This window comes from Panthera tigris, chromosome C2, assembly GCF_018350195.1.
Source record: "Panthera tigris isolate Pti1 chromosome C2, P.tigris_Pti1_mat1.1, whole genome shotgun sequence".
Lineage (NCBI taxonomy): Eukaryota > Metazoa > Chordata > Mammalia > Carnivora > Felidae > Panthera > Panthera tigris.
The window spans coordinates 67,389,545-67,411,560 of record NC_056668.1 but is presented as its reverse complement, the minus strand read 5'-3'; the positions used below and the strand labels follow the sequence as shown (position 1 = coordinate 67,411,560).

At 37.0% G+C, this 22,016-nt stretch overlaps 1 protein-coding gene and 1 long non-coding RNA gene across 9 annotated transcripts in view; one reads left to right on the top strand and one right to left on the bottom strand.

Annotated features, from left to right (window-relative positions):
- The window catches only part of KPNA1 (karyopherin subunit alpha 1), a 68,597-nt gene that overhangs the window by 43,540 nt on the left and 3,041 nt on the right, over positions 1-22,016 (top strand). For all 8 annotated transcript variants that reach the window (XM_042956393.1, XM_042956389.1, XM_042956391.1 and 5 more), the window contains 8 exons: positions 6,346-6,477; positions 7,602-7,690; positions 8,030-8,129; positions 8,674-8,837; positions 10,189-10,267; positions 14,547-14,672; positions 16,237-16,364; positions 20,812-20,990. In XM_042956393.1, the coding sequence (XP_042812327.1) occupies positions 6,346-6,477; positions 7,602-7,690; positions 8,030-8,129; positions 8,674-8,837; positions 10,189-10,267; positions 14,547-14,672; positions 16,237-16,364; positions 20,812-20,990 (997 nt within the window). The remainder of the gene's footprint in view (positions 1-6,345; positions 6,478-7,601; positions 7,691-8,029; positions 8,130-8,673; positions 8,838-10,188; positions 10,268-14,546; positions 14,673-16,236; positions 16,365-20,811; positions 20,991-22,016) is intronic.
- Positions 221-21,923, bottom strand: LOC122230539. The gene is made up of 5 exons (XR_006207528.1): positions 21,835-21,923; positions 20,351-20,511; positions 15,435-15,514; positions 2,947-6,600; positions 221-1,129 (listed from the first exon to the last, which is right to left on the bottom strand). It is a non-coding gene; the product is annotated as an uncharacterized LOC122230539 (long non-coding RNA).

The window sequence follows — 22,016 nt, the reverse complement described above, 5'->3', positions numbered from 1 at the left end:
TTAGAATTCATGTGATTTTTATCATGAAGAAGATTATTTTATGATGATTGTGGATAACATTTAATAGGGAATCGTTTGCAGTTGAAGAGTCACTATAAGAATCTAAGTGTGGGCTACATAAAATTTGGTTTTGGAAGATTTTTAGATTATATTGGTCGGCTTTGTCAGGGCTGTGTAACATGGGCTAGGTTAGACTCAGTAATCCCCAGTCCTGGTCCCAGTTAATCCTTCCCATTCCCCTGAAGAGTTTCCAGGGAGATAGCCTTATGAATCTCCATGCTTCCTGCTGTGTTAATTTAGTCTGTCAGTACTGTATTATATAGGGGTTCTAAGAGGAAATTCTGCAACTTCTGGATTGGATAGTTTTCACAGTAAAGAGAACCACCTGTCAACTGACTCGTCCTGGGAGTTATCTAGAAATTTTTAAATACTGTTTTTGGGTTTTTTTTTTTTCCCTGAATAAAGTTGGAGTTTTAGTAGACTGGCAATTTTTCAGTAGCTGTACTTCCTTGGAGTAACCAATTGAATCAGTTTCTGTGTTATTCTTTAACCAATACCTGTGATATCTAAATTCTCACTTATAGGATCTAATCTGAAGGGCTTGGCCCTTTAGAAAGACTCTGCAACTATAAAAATTGGTTAGGTACAAAGTGGATCACAAAATGAGGTTAATTTTCCAAGTATATCTGACAATAACAAGTTAATCGTAAAGGTAACTTTCACCCTCTTGTCTGCTTTTGCCTTATTCTCTGAGGCTGTAGGGAGGGGGACATTTTTATAAATGATAATAACCTCTGTCCCCAGGTTCCTTACTCTCCAGAGGATTGTAGGTAATTCATAAAACTTGATGCCTTGTCTTGATATTTTCTCTCCTTTCCTCCCATCCCGACTTTCTCCTCCTCTTACTCTCTTTGTTGCGGTGATGAGTTATTTCCAGAAGAAAAACAAGAAATCCAGAAAAGGTAGAGTACTTCAATGTCCCATCAGTTTTTCTTCTCCAGTTTGACACTGACTAATCCCCAAGTTCATTTGAATTAGGATTCTGTTTTGGTGGCTGCCTCTTGGATTGTAATTCTGGTCCCCATCTAAGGCCAGGATCATCGGACACCTGAAAAATAATCAGGTTCACCTAGAGAGCAAGGAAAGAGACTTTTATCAGAAAAAAAAAAAAAAAAAAAAAAGGAAATCCAGACAACCAACACTGCAGAGTACCAAGCCTGAGCCCTAAGCAACCTGCCAAGAGAACCAGAGGGACCAAATGAAGAGCCTTACTGCAGTTTATCATTTGAAAAAGCTTTGTAGGAAGAGGGAGGTAGGGAAGATTATCATTTTGTTCATGTTTATATCCTCTGACAGAGTAGTTCAGAGATCATGAATTTACTCCTGGATTGAGCAGTTTTTAATAGGTGGTCACAGATGTCTAGTTTCTTAATGTGTATAAATGAAGGCCTAAGATGAAAAAAGAGAAATGGGTCTTTCCACATCTCCATGTTCTCCAGTACTCCCTAAAGAGTGCAGTATGTCCTCTTAGTGCCCTCTCCTGGCTAACACATGTAAATTTTACATCATTTGTGATTCTAATCCTAGAGCTTGGATCTTCTGAAGACGAAAGCCTTTGGAAATCTCTAATTTGCGTCTATCTAAATTCTCAGATTCCACCCTTGTGCAAACTAATAATTAGGCTGAAAGATTGAGAAATCATTCCTCTGGAAGTGACCACCTCATGATTTTCAACTTAGCTGTCCAAAGACTCTGAGAGATAACCAGCTGTTTATTATATAAAGGTCATCATCTTCAGCTTTTCTTCGGTGTACGTTTTAAGTACAACATGGTATTCTCTCCAGTGTGGGCAGTGGGTAATGTCAACCACTCCAGAAGCAGGAGGAGCAAGTATATTGAAGGAGACCGTAGAGCCAGGAGGCTTCGTGCTCACATAAGTAGACGTGCTCTGGGCAGCTCAGAGGGTACTCTTTCCTTTATCTTCTTAGCACTAGGATGGAAGTTGTCCCTGGTAGTATGTCTACTTACTAGAAATTTGAATAGTGTGCTTTTGGAATGTGGCTTCTGCCATTTCTCTTCCAGAAAGAGAGTAATAATATATGGTCATAATTATAGCTAAACTCACTGATAAACCAAGTGGACAAACTTAATCCCTTCTTTCTATAGATACAGAACTGTGAATCCTAGTGAAGTCTCTTTTCACTTACATTTTGGCTCTCCTTATGCCCAAATCAGTGAGGTACCTCACACCAGGGAGATGAAAATGCCTGCTTTGGGCAGTGCTTCCCAGATACTCCTTTGCTTTCAAACAAGGTGAACATGGGTGGAATCTAGGAGTTTGGAAACATAGTTTCATCTCCCTAAGAGCATTCTCAAGCTCGGTGACATGTAAGCCTCAGACATACTTGAACTTTTGATATGCGATTGGTCTGCCTTATGGTATATTCCCTGGGCCCACTTTGTTTGGTTTTTGAATCCAGGCCCAGCATGTTTGTACTGTCCTTTGCAGTGCTGAGATGTTGCATTCTGAAACCTTCTTACAGAAGCTTAGTATGAAAACAGCTAGAAATAAGGAAATTGCAACCTAGTTGCATTCATTAGGTACTCCTCTTAAAATTGTAAATCGAAATGAAATTGGTTTAGTTTCCCCATTTTTGCTTTTCTTGTCCCATGTAAAAGCTTAATGTGATAAACTGCAGTAAGCCTTCATCCTCCTATGCCTTTTCCCATCCTCATTGATCCCTCTACCTTTCTTTAAAAGGTTGCTCAGATGACTCAGGCACTGTTCTCTGCAGAGTTTGATATCTGGGTTTATTTTTCTGATGTGAGCCTCTCTTTTCACTTGCTCTCCAGGTGAGCCTGGCATTTGCTAGGAACCAGAGTGGACCCGGCAAAGTGGCCAGCAACAGAGTCCTGATCCAAATGGAGAAAGGGAACCAGGCGTACCTCAACCTGGAGTGGGAAACTTGATAGGAGGTCAGAAGTACTTCAGCTTTGGATTCTCATTTTCCTTATTTAAGGAACTGAGCACCAGAAGGTAGAGACTGAGAAAGGGAAGAGAGAAAGTATCAAATCTTCAGTGTGTCCTTCAGATTTCAACTGTAGCCTTATTTAGCAAGTCTGGACAGTGAAAAGTAATAGTGGACTGATAATTTTTAAGCAATCACAGCATGACAGGTAGTTTTCCTTGCATGGTACCATTCTTAGAACACTAAGAATATAGTAGTTTAAAGCAAAAAGAGGAAGTAAGGGTTATAGGTACTTTGGCTACTGCTTATTACTTAAGTGATGCCATTTCTTAGATTGTATTCATCATGTTACTGATGTTTTGAGTTTCACGGTTACTTATATTACCTTTCCTGGCCATTTCTATCATAACTTTATGCAGTCATTTTTGCAACAGGACTTCCACATTTCACAGCTCTCTTTCACGTTAGATTCTAATATGGGACCCAAGGCCGAAACATTAACAACAACAACAAAATGATGGCAGTACTCAAAGAGATGTTACATAGTTTGAAGTACAACCAGTTTTTTACAAACATACATATTAAACACATTTGAAAGTTGTTTCTTCCAGCACTTTAACAGGGCCTGTATGCTGGGGGGAATTTTCTCCCTCCCTCCTCTTTCTCATTCCTACATATGTACATAGCACACAAATACACAGATGGGCATAGAAAGTGGCGTAAATATAGCTTGATGAGTTTTTACAGGGTAAACGTCAGAGTAATCACTGTGTGTGCGTGAGAGAGAGAGAATGCTTTATTCATGTACAAACACGATTTTCAGTCGCCCCTCTGGTTCTGTTGATCATCTTCATCTGTCTCTGTCCCTGGTATTTTCCGATTTCTCTTCTTACCAAGGGAGGCCTTGAATTTTGCTTTCAGAGGTTATCATTATTGTGTACTTCTTAGTAATAAAGGTAATTCTGGTACGTTCTTCTTTTGCTGAGATATCCTAATTGCCAATTTTCTCCCATCTGTGTTTAGCCTGTTATTCACTTATTCCCCATTTTTCTAATCATTTTCACTCTATTTTGTTTTGCTTCTCCATTTCATTCTCTTCAGTAGCATCTGAAATTCCCTCTCATTTCTTGTAAGACCTTTGATACTAAACATCAACAGGCAGATAGCAGTTTGAAGTCTTGCAGCAGTTAGTATTCTGATTTTTTCTCATTGATAATTCTTTAGTAATCCTTTACTCAGGTTGCTGTTATTTCATTTGCATCAAAATCTCACTGCAGTCTGTTTTCTCTTTAATATGGATCGGTATGTGTGCTGATCTTACTCATTCTCTACACACTGCTTTTTCCTCACAGTTTTCATTACTTTGACTGGTCTCCGTGGTATCTGACAACTCTTTGTTAAACTTGGAGCTTGCTGCCTGGTAGGAAGGCTTGCTTTTGGCTTTTGTATTCACATCATCTGTCTCTCTTAATCAGTTTTAACTCTGCTAGTTAGTTTTCCTAGAAAGCAGAAGAAACTAGGTGAACTGTTCTCTTTTTTAGCATCCCCTAAATAATCTGGCGTGTATCTCTGGCATACTGTTATTTGAAATTTCTTGCCCTAGATACCAAAACTCCAAGCAATTGAAAGATTCTTGTCAGTGTTACAGGTGTGTGTCAGAGTGAAGGGAGTGGCCGGGCTTCATAAGCATACTTGATCAGGAGACGGTAATCAAGTCCTCTTTGAATGGCAGTGTAACATTACGCAGATCATTAGATTGTTGGACCTTTTTCTGATAGTTTCCTCATTCATAAACCACAAAAGCCAGAATTCTCTGGGATGTTGTGAGGAACACAGGAGTATGTGAGTAATGCTTTCATAATACAAAGTACTGAACAAATGCAAAGTTTCAATTCAGCACTGGTTTCAAGAGTGATTTAATTATGGAGGTGATATATGATGGGATTTTTATTTTGTGATGTTCAAGTGTTTAGGAATCTGTTGAACTTCTCTTATAACAAAGTTACCAAAAAGAAAATATTGTCCCTTTAATTGTGGTGCTCCTAGCCTGGGCCTTCTGCTTACTGTGATATCATTGTCCCGTTGCTTACTGTGATATCATTGTCCCGTTAGGCTACTAGACTATACTGTGTCTCACTTGCGTATGTCACATTTATAGGTTTCTTGTAATGTCTCCTTTAAGTGTGTTCTGCTGTGAATTTGCTAGCATTCACATGGCTTTGGACTATGCCAATCAGATTGTCTTCCTTGTCTTCTGCCTCCTTCCCCAAACCCCAATGATGGATGATTGTTTTCCATATGACAGCTGCCTTTCAGTTGACCCAAAAGCTTTAGAAGAGTCACAGCTCCACCTTTCAATGATTTTTTGCTCTCCCTTTCAAGGGACATACCACTGATTTTTTTTTTTGCATATGTGCTTCATTTAAGGATAAGTAGAAGACAGAACAGGAGAAGGAAAGAAAACTAAAGTTTAATAAGAACTCTTAAATAGAATTTCAGGAGTCATTCTTGGATTTCTCCATATTAGGCCAGAGAGTCAAATTACTACAGAGATGGGCAGATTAATAAAATGCTGTACTTTTTGTTGGCTATAATTTCCTTCATATCTTCAGTTTACCTAACTTTAAGAATGCTCTCAAAAAAAAGTTTTAACCTCTGTGCCTTTGTTTGGAGGCTTCTCATTTGTCAGAAGCTCTTAACGCTCTGAAGTTGCCATTTCTATTAATTGTATACCAGTTAACTCCTTTTGGCCTACTTATTACTTAAAATATCTTTTGCCTTTTTTACTGTGCCTGTATCTGGCACATTTTACATTAACATCCTCTCCCCTTTACACTTTGCTTATCCTATAGAAATTATTTACTTTTATTTTTTATTAGATAATATACATGGTTTAATCCAAAAGGTACATAAGGTTTTATGAGATTTCCCTTTCACCCCTGCCTTTCCATGTAGGTAACAAGTATTTACTTCTTACAGTTTCTTATAGTATCCTTCCAGAGATACTCTGTGCAATAACTAAACTAATGCATATATTCCTTCTTAACCCTGTTAGAAAATATAGTATGATACTATCTTAATGTACACCGTTACACTTTTCTTCCATTCATATCTTGGGAGATCATTCATGTCAGCATATGAAGCAGTCCCTCATTCCATTCATGGTCTTATGTCAGTTCTACTCTGACCTCCTGAATATTCTTGTAGTCTGAAGTATTTCTACTGGAATTCTCCATTTAAAATTAATACAGAATCCATCTGATTATGTGCAAATAATTTCAGATTCTTTTCTTCATGTACAGAAAACCTTATTGTTATAGCTAAAAACAAGCTATTAAATGCTAATAAGATAATAAAATTATTTTTATCTTTATAGTTTGAATCAGCTTGGGTACTGACAAATATTGCTTCAGGAAATTCTCTTCAGACCCGGATTGTGATTCAGGCAGGAGCTGTGCCCATCTTCATAGAGTTGCTCAGCTCAGAGTTTGAAGATGTCCAGGAGCAGGTAAAAAAATGAAGCAAAGAAAAGCAGGTCAAAGAATACCATTTTTTCCTTTGGTCTTACATTCAGGGCCTCAGTTTTACCACCATGACAAGCCATGGTTCATCACAGGAGTGTTCTAGAAATCTAAACCAAAATAGAAAATACCATAGTGAATGTAGGCAGAATTTCTTCTGGATTCATAAAACCATTTTCCTTCCCCTTCCAACGCTGAAATTTTTAAAGTCCTATATACTTTTTATATTATTATCATTTTTAAGATGTTATCTTTAAGTAATCTCTACACCCAGTGGGAGGCTTTAACTCACAACCCTGAGATCAAGACTTGCATGCTCCAGCAACTGAGCCAGCCAGGCGCCCTAAGCCCTGTATACTTTTTTAGAACATGTAAGCAGTCACTGGGCTTTTACTTGTAGGGATCTCTAGTAAGTAGCAGGTCTTTGCCACTTTCATGCAGAAAAAGACCTAGAAAACAGGAATTTTTTATTACCGCCAACTTTATCAAATTCATAAATATAAATCACTGCTAAATGAGTATGATTTTCTTCTGCAGCTTAATTGAGGTATGATTTACATACAAAAAACAGCATATATTTAAAATGTACAATTTAAAAGTTTTAAGATAGGTATATACCCGTGGAACCATTATCACAGTCAAAGACAATATATTCCTCCCAAAAGTTTAATAGCTTTCTGCATTTTGATGCTCTTACATTCTTTGATTCTTTGTTCATTGCTTTCTTTTGTAAATAAGCTTAAGATAACATTTTTAATCCACTGAATAAGCCATTTGAACCTCTGCTCTGTATTAAGGGCTATATGAAAGGTTACTTTGGTGGTGGGGAGTCCCCTGAGATAAAAAATATGTATAAGAACTGGTTGGTTCCTCCTTTATTTAATAAACTTATACCCTGAGTGTTCACATGTATACTTTATAATATTACTGATCATCTTCCCCCAGTCCCACAACTATTTCATTTGATTCCCTGATAATGAACTTAGAAATGTTCATAATGTCAGTGTGTACGTTGATTAGCTACCATATAATTTTGTAAAGAGTTATTGTGGTATTTTGGCATCTGAGAGAATTCTGTACAACCTGTCATTAATGAGTAATTTTTTCACAGGCAGTCTGGGCTCTTGGCAACATTGCTGGAGATAGTACCATGTGCAGGGACTATGTCTTAGACTGCAATATTCTCCCCCCTCTTTTGCAGTAAGTTTCTATTCTTACTATTTTTTTTGAGTAGTAAAAATATGGAAAGTTCCTCAGGAAGCAGTGCATTTTTAGAAATCATTTTGAAATTTCCATTGTTCTTTTTCATTACAGATACTTTCTTATTAACTTGTTCAGGTCATTTCTTCAGGCATTCTAGCTTACTCCAGTGCCAGTATTCTGAATTAGTGCTGTTAGAATTAATTCAGCTTTATTTTCTGGAGAAAAGCTATTTAAAGACGTGTTTATGAGTAGCATTAAATGATTTAGTACTTATCTTATGCTATCAGATAATTAATGTCTATTATATAGTTTACCATTGTATCATCATGCTTATAGGTTATTTTCAAAGCAAAACCGCCTGACCATGACGCGGAATGCAGTATGGGCTTTGTCTAATCTCTGTAGAGGGAAAAGTCCACCTCCAGAGTTTGCAAAGGTAAGGATTAGGCTTATGGAAATGGACAGAAAAAAGTACAATTAAAAGAGTGTAGCAACAAATATTAATGTGAACAGAAAGATTGGTAATTTTGCATAAAATTTAAAATGTTAGAATTTTATCTGTTTCTACAGAAATAGGGCTTTTTGTTTCTGTGTTAATTTGGGATAAATTTTCATTGTAAAAATTAGCTCTGAATTAATCTTAAAACCCGGCAATTTTTGTTTATAGCACAGTAAAATTCACAATTTATTAGCTTTAGCACTTGTGAAAATGTCTTTGCTTCTTTGGTCCACAAAGAGTGTTTTTCAACAAGGAATCTCATTCTGAGAACTGGTATATACTTCAGTCTCTGAAATTATTTTCCTTGGTCTCAGCATTCCCAAAGATGGAAATGCCACTTGGCCACTTGTTACTCCATTTCTAGAAGTATTAATCACCCCAGAAATTACCAAGTGTGTGCTGCTTGCCTTTTGGAATTTCTCACCTCACTTCTGGCTTTTATTCCACTGAATTTCATTATCATGTCATCTTCCCTTTACAGGTTTCCCCCTGCCTGAATGTGCTTTCCTGGTTGCTATTTGTCAGTGACACTGATGTACTGGCTGATGCCTGCTGGGCCCTCTCATATCTATCTGATGGACCCAATGATAAAATTCAAGCTGTCATTGATGCAGGAGTCTGTAGGAGACTTGTGGAGTTGTTGATGTAAGATATCTTAAAGTGTGTCTGTTCTTTTGTCCTTATGTTAGTTTATTAGTTTCTAAATGCTGGTAAATACTAATTAATACACTGTACTAATTTATTGGGCTTTGGGCTGCTCTCTTTTGTAACTTATATTGATGTCAAATCTGTTTGTTTTGAGGCTTATATAAAGAACTGCTCACCCTTTTGTTATGAGCAGTCCTTCAGCGGGAACATTTGGAAAACTCTGTGTAATGCCAGTTAGTGATAAATAACCTGAGACCAACCCCTGGATAGATAGCGAAAGGCATATTGCCACTAAAAGTCATTCCTTATCTTTCTGTCTCATTTAGAGCTTAATCTAGACTGGTGTTAGACTCTGAATTTTATTTTGCTGTATCTCCTTGTGATGCCTTTGTGTAAACAATTTACGGCTGTATTAATCCAATTTTTAGACAGTTCTTTAGAAGAAAAAATTAGACTGATAACATAATGGGGAAATGGTACATTTACTAGCCACATGAAATTTAATTGAAGTAAGTACAAAGTAGATGAAAGGAGACATTACCCCAAATGTGATATGTGGAATGCATCAGATGAGTTTAATGTGCAGAATACAAAACTCTGAGAGTACAGCTGACCACAAACTGAGTACAGATGAACAGCATAATGCTGTTATGAATTAAAGGCAGATGAAGCTGCACGAGGCAGAAGTGCAGCATTCAAAACCTGGGAAGTAACCTTTTATGTTCTTTAGTCACTAGATTATGGTGTATTTTAACCATTTCTTTTTAGTCATCAGATCCTAAAATAAATGTGAGAGAAATGGCCAAGTTTTGAGAAGAGTGATCAGTCTCATTAAAGGGAAAAGAAAAGAGAATTTTTAAGGGAAGTTAAAGCATATTAACCTGAAGTTAAGATTTTCAATAAGCTTTTTTCACATATGTACAGGGTTTCATGGAGAGTATATTTTTGACTGGTAAGTTGGCTGAGGTTTAATAGAAAGAGTTCACTCTTTGAAGTGTGGAGCCTGGCTCTCATTTTTAAGTTAGTTCATCTGTTGGCACATTTTCAACTCTGAGGCAGTGAAAACTGTATTCAAGAATGAGAGGGAAATCTTGGTATCCAGGTGATGAAATACCTGGGAAAGATTATTAGGAAAGATTTGTAGTTTTTATCCAAAAGTGGTAAATAAAGGGAAAGATAATTCCTCTAGGGGATATACGAAACCCATCCTCCTAGGGTTCTCTTAACAACTACCGTAGGTACCTTTCTGCTCTAACATCATGTTACATTATTTGGTTTGGATTTCAGCCCTAAGGAAAAGAGACTAAGGCTAGAACTCTTGCATTGATATTTCTTTTTATGGTTGCAGGCATAATGATTATAAAGTGGTTTCTCCTGCTTTGCGGGCTGTGGGAAACATTGTCACAGGCGATGATATTCAGACCCAGGTATGAATAAGTGGTGACTACTGTTTCCCTTCAGAAACAGTACATTGAACCCCGTGATTATGTTTCTATTACAGTATTTAACTCCATGTTTTTGGGGAGAGTTTCATTAATGTTTGTCAAAAATGTTGCCTTAGGCAGCTCCTTTAGTACCTTCACTGTCTCTATCTTGTCTGTTTCTTGGAGTAATTTTGGGTTCCCTTTAGTTAGGTTTATTTCCCACTACTACTTGAAGTGGTTCTTGTGAGCATCTGAAGCCTCCAGTAGCAGCCTTTCTCTGTCATCTTCATCTCCTCTCTGATAGCTTCCTTCTTTTTGTGCATGCTAAATCTCCTATGTGAGGAGGATTCTTCCTTGTTCTTTTTTTTTTTTTTTTTTGGAGAAAGAGAACAAGCAGGGGAGGGGCAGAGGGAGAATCTCACGCAGGCTCCATGCTCAGCAACGATGCAGGGCTCCATCTCATGACCCTGAGATCATGACCTGAGCCAAAACCAAGAGTTGGACGCTCAGCTGACTGTGCCATCCAGGTGCCCCTTCTTTCCTTGTTCTTAATGTCACTGCCATTCTATTCAACCTCTGTAGCAAGATATGTCATTCACAGTGGCTTGTTCTTGATCTCTCTGATGCAGTGGCATTGTCTTTAAAATTCTTTTCCTAGGCTTCTTTGGTGTTCCAGTTATTTTGAGTCTCCTGTCTCACAAACCACTTCTTAGCACGCTCCTTTTCCTGTTCTTTCTTGTTTGTGGGATTATCCCCTGGAGGGGATAATTATTCATTGATTTTATTTATAACTTCACCTATCACCCTGGTGCAGCTTGATTGAGAATTGAGAATAAGATTTTAGCCATAAATCTTTCTTAACCAGCTCTGACTTAGGTGGAAGACATTTAATGTCTTCACTTTTCTAATCCCTAAAATTTGGATTTGTACTCAAAGGTGTCTTCCAAATCTAATATCTACTTCAAATTTATGCTTCAGAAAGGAACCCATTATTTTCCCTGGTATATCGGGGCCTCTGGCTTATTTGTTATTTACCTCAGTGCATGGCACCAACACTTGACCAATCCAAAAACCTGGACATTAGCTGGATTATTTCCCTGTTTTCTACCTCTGTCATCAGTCACTAGCTGCCATCTCTACTCATCCCTTGCATTTCTTGCTATATTCCTGTATCACCAGAAGGATGCTTAGAAAATGCAAATTTGATCATGTCATTCTCTGACCTAAAATCTTTTTATGGCCTTCTGTTGTCCTTTGAGGGTGTTTAAGATCCTTTAAAATCTGGCACCAGTTTTAATGGAATTCTGTGCAACAGAATGAGGAAGCCCTTAAGCACTGATACAGAAATGCCTCCAGGTTGGGGCACCTGGGTGGCTCAGTCAGTTGAGCGTCTGACTTCGGCTCAGGTCAGTCATGATCTCATGGTTCATGGGTTCGGGCCCCATGTCAGGCTCTGTGCTGACAGCTCGGAGCCTGGAGTCTTTCAGGTTCTGTCTGTCTGTCTGTCTCTCTCTCTCTGCCCCTCTCTTGTTTGTGCTCTGTCTCTCTCAAAAATAAACATTAAAAAAAAAGAAATACCTCCAGGTTATATCATTTAAAAAGAAAAACAAGGAGCAGAATAGTGTGTGGATATATTAGTATTTATATAAAAGGAGGTAGAGAGGAGAGAAAAAAATAATATGTATGTTTGATTATATTTGCATAAAAAATTCTCCAGAAGAATACATAGGAAACTAATAATCTTGGTTGTCTCTGGAGAACTGGGTTGCTGGCATACCGGAATGGAAAGGAGGCTTTTAACTCTATAGTCCTTTATTATACTTTCTGAATTTTTAAACCATTTCACTGTATTTGCTATGCAAAAAAAGGTTCTTTCCCTCCCCATACCATGCTCTGTGCTTCTGCCATGTTTATTCCTTAAATTAGCTATGACCACATTCAGCACTAAGATTTAACAGAAGCTTGCTTCTCTCTGCTCAGGACATAGGCTCGCATCCCCATCCCTGCTTTTAACCACTGGCTCACACTAATGCACACTCTGCCACTAATGTCATCTCATTCTTCAGGACTTCCTGTTACTGTTTTTTTCTCTGAGAAGCCATGTTCACTTAAGTTAGGTGTGCCGCCTCTTGTTTCATCCATCATACCACTTATCACACTGTATTGTAATTATCTAATCACTAGATTGTAAGCTTCTAGAGGGGGGAACGGTGTTGATCTTGTTCATTTTTCTATTTCTGTACAGTCTTAATAGTTCCTGGCACAGTGTTTAATACTGAATGAATGAAGTTCTGTATCTATACATCTACTTCGGATGTCCCTCAAGTTTTACTCCTGGGTCTCCAGTAGCCTGTTAAATATTTCTGCTGGCATGTCTCACATTTGTCTCTCTCAGTTTATCTTCTTCCCCCAGAAAGCCAGTTCCAGGTCTTGATTTTTTCCCCCCATTTCAGTTAATGAGGTAACTATTCACTCCCACTTGAAGCTTTGCAGTCCTATTTGGTGTCTCCATCTCTCACACCTTGTATAGCAAGTCACCAGCTCTTGTTGATTCTTTGTGTTTCAGTATCCACGTCTAATTACCTTAGAACCTTGAAAGGATTTGTACTTCACAGTTTTAGTCTCATTCTTCCTTGTAGCCTGTTGTTAATTTTAGGGGTACAGAACTCTTGCTTAATAGCCTCACTGCTCTATTCTTTCCTTATTTTGGTACTTTGTTGTAGCTTGTCTCAGCATTTTTTTGTTTCCAGCCTTTCTTATCTGCTGTGTCCTTCCTCCCTCTTCTTTGCTTATGAAATCCTATCCATGTTTCAAGGCAATTTCCCCACACCCATGAAGTCTTTTTTCATGATTACTCTGCAAGTACGGTCTTTAACTTGTGACAGGTTTATTTTTTTTTATTATTTGACTTTTTTTTTTTTTCCAAACAAATTTTTTTTATTTATTTTTGAGAGACAGGGCATGAGCAGGGGAGGGGGAGAGAGAAAGGGAGACACAGAATCTGAAGCAGGCTCCAGGCTCTGAGCTGTTAGCACAGAGCCCGATATGGGGCTTGAACTCACTCACTGTGAGATCATGACCTGAGCCGAAGGACTGAACCACCCAGGCGCCCAGTGTTTGGACGTGTTTAGTTTCTAGAGCACATCTTTGGCATTTAAAAAATGGCTTTGTAATATCTTTTATACTGTCAAGATTGTGCCTCTTTAAACACAAGTTTTAGTGTTTTTTGAGCTGTATTAATAGGCAACAAATGGCTTTATTTTAATTTGCGTTTCTTTCATTACTTGTGAGGTAATCTATCAAAATTGTAGTTTCTCTTAACAATTTACATGTTAAAGACAGCAACCATCTCATCTATTGTAAATTTTTTTTGCATTACATAGTGTGCATTTTAAATTTTGTATTTTTTGACATGCAAATATGTCTATTTGATGAAATTTTAATTTTCCCCCTGTAATTTCTTCCATTGTTTTTATGCTTTGAAAGTCCTTCACTATCCCTAAACCAGCTATATACTGATAGTTCTGTTTTATGGTGTCTTTTTTATGTTTACTCTTTAAATTGGTTGTGGGTTTATTTGGTAATGGGTTAAGAATTTTTTAAAAATTCTTCTCAAAAATAAAAAAAATGTTTTTCAACCAGTTAACCTCAGGAAGAACTTTATTATATATTTAATTCCTTATAAATACCCACATTTGTTTCTGGACTAGATATCTGTTAGTTATTCAGTGATTGATTCTTGTGCCTACCACAGATTATTTCAATCATTTTAACTTCATAATTTAGTTTTGGTAGAGTAGAGCTCCTTCGTGTATGTTTGTCACTCTCTTTCACCTTTGTAAGCTGCAGGATAGCTGGGGTCCTATCCTTTTTTATCTTTGTGTCCTCTAAAGCACCTGGTGTACTTCATGTAGTATGTATTTGTTCATTGACGGCCAGGTACAGTGTTATCAGAGGACTTAAAAATCTGAGGCTACTTCATATATTTACACATCCAAAAGCCTTTTAATATGCTGTAGGGATAGGAAGGTGAAGGACTAATACATTGTAGTACCTTATGAAGTAGCAGTTGTACAGTTACAATGTGTCTAGCAGAACTGCTTTGGTAATCTTAGAAATGAATTCTTATTGTCAGTGAATATTCTTTTACATATATAAAGTTATTTCTAAAATTTCAAGGGGAGACATTATTTCTTTGCCTATATTGTTCCTAAAATAAATGAGTTAAAGATTTACTTCTCTCTGAATCAATACAAATTAAGTTTCAAACTTTTCCTTTTAGGTAATTTTGAATTGCTCAGCTCTGCAGAGTTTATTGCATTTGCTGAGTAGCCCAAAGGAATCTATCAAAAAGGAAGCATGTTGGACAATATCTAATATCACAGCTGGAAATAGAGCACAGATCCAGGTAATCCCATAGCATCTGTCTTTTTTCTTCTATTTTTATTGATAAGGTTTAGGTTTTTTTCTGTTGGGCTTACATTTTTTCTTCCATTATTGCCTTGCAGACCATTAACTTCCAACATTTTTATCTATTTTCTTTTTTTTTTTTATTCTACTGTACAGACTTTTGAAACTTATACTTTGGCCTTGGTTTTTCCCTGTGCCTTAAATATTTGATGATGTGCCAAGACCTGAGAGAGTGTCTTGTATTTTTGAAATGTTATGATGGTCTTTATACTAAATAGATTGGCTTTACTCTTGCCAAGTAAAATATTTTTTCCTAGCAGACCTCATCTATTGCATAACTTCAGTTTTTCATAAAACCTTTGGGGACCCATTTTTCTCTAAAAGGTTATCTGCCCTTTAATTTTGTTCTTCTGTTAGGTGGGAGAGTAACCCATGTGGAAGATAAGCAGTGGGCCAAAGGGTTCAGCACAGGCCATGAGAAAGGCTGAACAACTGGTTGTAAAAGATAAAACACAGACCTCTGGGACTTTAATTGGAGGGGAATCATAGAGATAGTTATCTCATCCAATACTCTCATTTAAGGATGAAACTGAAAAATGATTTGTTCAAGGGAACCCCTAGTAAATGACAGATCAAGATGAAGTGTCTTTCCACTAAACTTTGCTGACTTTCTTCACTAGTGTAATAGAGTTCTTGATCAGGAAAGCATCCCCAGATGCTGCCAGGGACTGACAAGGGGATTTCAGTGATAGTTGATTACCTGCTGCTGTTCGTGTCTTATGTAGAGTTTCTCAGTTTCTTGATATAGGAAATTATACGAACCCATTTTAGGTTCTTGAGCTAAGGAGAAACATGAAAAAAGTAATGTGAAGCAGACTGTTTTAGTGTTTATATATGAGAGGGGGTGAGTAAAAGTACTCTGCCTAACTATAGGCTGTGCTGGTAATCTGGGTGGGAGTTGGTAGGTTGGAATAGGATTGTGGCAGTACTAAAAGGGAAGGAAAAGGGTGGCTCAGGAGGTTTTAAATTGAGATTGTAGAGACTTAGTGACTGATGAAATTTAGAATAAATACAAAAAAGAGCCTCTGTAAATACAAAAAGAAGTTTGAGAGGAGACCTGACCTGATATAGAGGGTAGATGATATGTTTGCAATGATTAGCAGATCTAAAGCAGATTGTTGGCTATCATGGGCTGGGGCGCCCAAAAGTGAGGACTGGAGGGTTACATCACAAGTGTCGGAGTTGGATGCTGTGAAAGAAATGAGACTAGCAGAGGAATAGAAAATTGAACTTCCATAATTTGTTACTGTGGGTGAAATGAGAGAGGACAAAGAGAAAAGAACTTGGGCAGAAAACTAGGAGATTATAAGAACATAGACTCCAGGGAGAGTTATCAGTGTACCAAGTACAGTTGAAAGGTCAGGGGTGAGAGGACTTCTTCTAGTTAATTTTTAAAGGAGGGAGGCGTGTCATTAGTGAAGCTAGCTAAAAAGTTATAATTAGTATCATGAAATTTTTGCAAGTTTTGTAATTTCCCTTTTCATTTAATTTTTAAATTTCAGACTGTGATAGATGCCAACATTTTCCCAGCCCTCATTAGTATATTACAAACTGCTGAGTTTCGGACAAGGAAAGAAGCAGCTTGGGCCATCACAAATGCAACTTCTGGAGGATCAGCTGAACAGATCAAGTAAGTGCTAGCCAGGTAGCATCTTGTAAATCAAAGGAAAAATTATTATGTCTACTAGTTATGAATGCTCTATGCTAATCTCTTGCAAGATTGTTCTAAGTTTCATACTAGACTCAAATTCTTCCATTCCTTCCTGCTGAAATAATTCCAGGATAAGAGAAGTAAGGCATAGTTGAGGTTTGAGACAATATTAGTATTTATAGGGTGGCTTTAGCCTACTCTGGAGCTTTTTTGTCAGAAACAGGTAGTCTAGAAGGTTACTTGTAGAAGCCTTAAGAATCTAACCTTGGTACCTAATTCTTGCCATTTTTTAAAAAATTATTATTATTATTATTTTGAGAGAGAGAGACACACACACACAGAGTGTGAGCAGGGGAGGGGCAGAGAGAGAGGGGGGGAGACACAGAATTGGAAGCAGGCTCCAGGCTCTGAGCTGTCAGCACAGAGCCCGACACGGGGCTCGAACTCTTGAACTGTGACATCATGACCTGAGCCGAAGTCGGACACTTAACTGAGCCACCCAGGTGCCCCTAATTCTTGCCATTTTTAGTTTAGAAGTCTTAATAGAACTGGATCAGACTTGAAAGAGAAGTCTATCTTAGAATAAAGTGCCAAATTTAGTAGAGGCAAGTGTCTCCTGAGGTCCTGTAGTATTCAATAGAGAGAGATCTCTATTAGCTTGAGACTTAAATGACTCCTTGGGTGGCTTATAATCTTAATGGCTAGAGAAGGCATAAATATGGACAGGAATCAATTCCTCAGAGGAACATCATATAATTAAATGCTAAATTATGGGCATTCAGTATTTCAGATAAAAAAAGATTAATGATGAGGAAAATGGAACCTAGACTCTTAGTCTGCCTTAACTTTCTTTATGGGGAATTCAAATGAGGGGAAGATGATTACAAATAAGTGTTGGGGGCACCTGGGTGGTTCAGTCAGTTGAGCGTCCGACTTTGGCTCAGGTCATGATCTCACAGTCTGTGAGTTCAAGCCCTGCTTCGGGTTCTGTGCTGACAGCCCAGAGTCTGGAGCCTGCTTCAGATTCTGTGTCTCCCTCTCTCTCTGACCCTCCCCTGTTCATGCTCTGTCTCTCTGTCTCTCAAAAATAAACATTAAAAATAAAAAAATTAAATTAAAAAAAACAAGTAAGTGTTGAAGTACTAATCCCTTCCTCATATGTAGTATCAGGAAAAATACAACTACTCATATTGTTGCTTTGTGGGTTAAATGTTCACACTTAACTATAATTTTATATAGTTATAACTATATAACTATACCTGAAATAATATTTAAATAGACTACATTAAATAATATTTAAATAGCTACATTTGCAAGTAGCTATTTTGGTAAAGTTCATAATGGACGGGTTTTCAAGGAAGATTTCAAGTGGTCTTCAGAAGAATTTTGTATGAGATTAGGCTTTTTTCGACCTCCTGAGATTCTATTTCTGGGGTACTATGATTATAAATATGCCACTACTGGTAATGGCATTTATCCCAGTAATGGCAGTAATAAGTAATGTAGAAGATACATGTTTTCTTAATTGAAATGGTTACACTGTACACACATTTTAAAAACATTTCTAGGGGCATCTGGGTGGCTCAGTGGGTTAAGTATCTGACTTCAGTTCAGGTCATGATCTCACAGTTTGAGGGTTCAAGCCCCGTGTTGGGCTCTGTGCTGACAGCTCAGAACCTGGAGCCTGCTTTGGATTTTGTGTCTTCCTCTCTTTCTGCACCTCCCCTGCTTTTGCTCTGTCTCGCTCTCTCTCAAAAATAAATATTAAAAAAATAAAACATTTCTAAAATACCGTGGTATATTTCATTAGAAACTATTCAGGGTTATTTTGCTCTGTTAGAGAAGAGTAAAAAGGCTACTATTCCTTTTTAAAATTCAGCATAGTTATTTAATATTAATGGAGTTCATTATCAATCTCCTAGCAGTTTCTTCTTAAACAGATGAAGAGTTAGTTGAAAAATTATTACAAAAATATTACAGTCCAAATTACAGAAAATAAACGAATAAAAGACATCTGGGTGGTTTTTGCTTATTCTTATTGAGTAGACAAGATTTAGATGCAAGAAACAATTAGAGTAACTTGGAAATAATCCATAATTTTAGGTTAATATAATCAAATGCTAAATGTGCCTTGGTTCTTAAGGGATAAAGAATATCCCTTAAGAGGATATCCCTTTATGAGGGATAAAGAATATGGCCTTAAATTAGAGAACGTTTCATGAAAGAGAAGAAACTCGCCATTTGGGTAGAGATTTGGTTATTTTGGGAGGAGAGAGAATAGCAGGGGAAGTGTGAGGGAATGTGCACAGATAATGTTATTGGAAGAGGCAAATCAATATTGCTATAGTTTATTCTTCTGCAAGATGAGGAACTGATGGGCTTTGGAAACTGGGATGAAGGCCTTAGTATATTGGGAAGACTCTGAGTGTCTTTAGTGTTAAGAGTAATACAAAGAACATAGTATTTTGAGCAGAGGAAAGAGCAGTTGGATGTTCTTAACATCTTCATTAGTGTAGTTAGCGTATAGTGATGGCCAGGATTAAAATAATACTTATAGTAAGAGTTACAGATCCTGATACTGGAAAGAAGGATCTGTAGGACTTGTTGGCAGGCTATAAGCAAGGAAAGGGAAGAGTCAAAGATAAATGGGGAAAATGGTAGGTGGGTGCCCCTTTCATAAAAATTAGGACACAGAAGAACCAACAGTGGTATATAATAGATTAACATAATAGTGATTAATCTCTGTGTACTTTTTCTGTATGTTTTTCTGTGTTTTCTAAATTTGTAACTAACATAATCACAAAAGAAGCTTGCTTTTTGTTTTTTAAGAAAAACAATGAGAATGATACAGATATGTTAAAGGAATGGTTGACAGGTTTTGGTGACTCAAAACTATGGTGTAAAGGAAGGAGAAATGGTCAGAAATAGCTTTAAGCCTGATTTCTGTTAATAAGATATATAGCCTTTAATCGTCAGTAAGCATTTAAATAAAGTTAGACATATTATTATTAAATTCATTCCTGAGTAAATAATAAAGCTAAATATGGTATGAACTTACTTAAAAAAATTAAGACTTTTTAAAGGAAGATTTTTAGTTTTACAGAATTGAGATGATAGTACAGAGTTCCTATATACTTCCCTCCCCTGCAGTGTCTTCTATTAACCTCTCACATTTAGTGGAGCTACATTTGTTAATGACCAGTACAGATACATTATTAACTAAAGTTCATAGTTTATATTAAGAATCACTTTTTGTGTTCTACAATTCTATAGGTTTTGGTGAATACATGTCCTCTTTCTGCCATTGTAGTGTCATACAGTGTCACACTGCCCTAAAAATCCCCTCTGCTTCACCTATCGTCACTACTCCTGTACCCCCACCCCTCAAATCCCTGGCAACCACTATACTTTTTTATTGTCTTTGTAAAAGTTTTGTCTTTTCCAGAATGTCATATATTTGGAATCATATAGTGTGGAATCTTTTCAGACTGGCTTCTTTCCCTTAGCATGTCTAAGTTTCCTTCATGTCTTCTCATGACTTGATAATTTTTTATGACTAATATTTCATGTCTGGATATACTACAGTTTATCCATTTGCCTATTGGAAGTATATCTTGGTTGCTTCTAGGTTTTGGCAGTTGTGAATAAAACTGCTGTAAACATTTGTTTACAGGTTTTTGTGTGGACCTCAGTTTTCATCTCAATTGGGTGAATGTCCAGAGTACAATTGCTGGATTGTATGAAAAGCTTTGTAAAAGACCACCAAGCTGTCTTCCAAAGTGACTATCCTATGTTGCATTCCTGCCAACAATAAAAAAGAGTTCCTGTTGCCCCACATTGTTGTTAGCATTTGGTATTGTCAAGCATTTTGGATTTTAGCCATTTTAATAGGTGTGGCATCAGTGTTTTAATTTGCAGTCCTCTAATGACATGATAATGATGTTGAACATCTTTTCATATCTTACTTGCCATCAGTATATTTTTGGTGAGATGTATGTTCAGGTCTTTTGCTGATTTTTAAATTCAGTTACTTGTTTTCTTGGAGTTTCAAGAGTTCTTTATACAAAACAGAACTGGCCTGTTGGGCCCATGGTGGCTTTAGCACCTGTTTCAGAGGTGTGGTTATCTACAGGAACAAAAATGAAATCAGTCAAAAGTATACTATTTTGACAAGTTGCTCATATTCAAAGAAAGAGGGTGTTCTAGTTTCTTGGAGTCCAATAATTGTGGAGGGGAAAAAGTGGAGATGGTACTTGAGAACTAGTTTTCATTTATTTGTAGGTTTATTTGTGATAAAGTGTAGCTTGGGTGGTTGAATGGGTGTGCCTGTTTTTATTTCTACAGTTGAGAATGACCCACTTATTTCATGAAAGCTTTATGAAATTGAAAGCCTTGTTTGACTAAATTGTTCTTTGTATTAATTTAGGTACCTCGTAGAACTCGGTTGTATCAAACCACTTTGTGATCTCCTCACAGTCATGGACTCTAAGATTGTACAGGTTGCCCTAAATGGTTTGGAAAATATCCTGAGGCTTGGAGAACAAGAAGCCAAAAGGAATGGCACTGGCATTAACCCTTACTGTGCTTTGATTGAAGAAGCCTATGGTAAGATAGAGTGTTTTTAAATGTCCTGAAATTGTTTTTCTTCTTGCATTTCTGGCTTGTCCACATCTGTTCATGACAGCAGACTCCTTTGAAAAATTTGTTCTCTTATGAATAATGTTTAGTATGTAGAATTGGAAAAGAATATGCATTAAGTGTGAAGAGAAGTGAGTACCCTTCATAATTTAGCCATTTAACACTGGGCTCTAAGTATCTTCCCAGGTCCCGGGCTCTGCTTGCCCTTCGTACTCTTTCTTACTGAGAGAAAGTAAGAAAATTTCTTACTCTTCCATCTGAACCTTTAAGAACATCCATATCTACTGTAGATGATGCCTGACTCTATTCCAAGATTTACAGTTCTAATTTTGAATTGCACCTCTCAGTTCCTGTGTTTTAAAAATTTTCTTTTGATATGAAATTTGTCAAATTAGTTCCCATACAACACCCAGTGCTCATTGCAACAGGTTCCTGTGTTCTTAAAGTGTTCCTGACTCTAAAGGTTTCTGAGTTTGATCTTAAAGAGTCACTGCCTTTTGGCTTCTTCATTCTTCCAGTCTCTCAGTCTTTAAAACTATTAATCATTGGTTTAGCAATGTACATTAACCTTTTAGTTCCCTAAGTGATTTTAATGTATAGCTGGGATTGAAAACCACTACTCCAGGGTTTGGTTATTCTTACGATTGGAATTAGGGATCACAGGTTATGTTCATCTTCAAGTTTATCAAATAATACAGAATTGTTTTCAAAATGATTTTTAACACTTTACCATAAAAAATACTGCTTATGAAAGCTATAGCCACTTAGTGTAAGACATTTTGAAATATATATAAAAAAAATGTTCCTCTACCTGGAGATCTTTCTCCATGGAGAGAACGATTAATATTTTGATGTATATATTTTTAACATGGATATGTATATGTTTTTTTCCTTTGAGCAGTGTTACCTTTTATTTCCAGTATTGCTTTAGTGGTTAGGTTGCTTATGCCTGCAAGTAAAAGAAAGCTTAGCTCAGATGGGCTTGAACTTAGT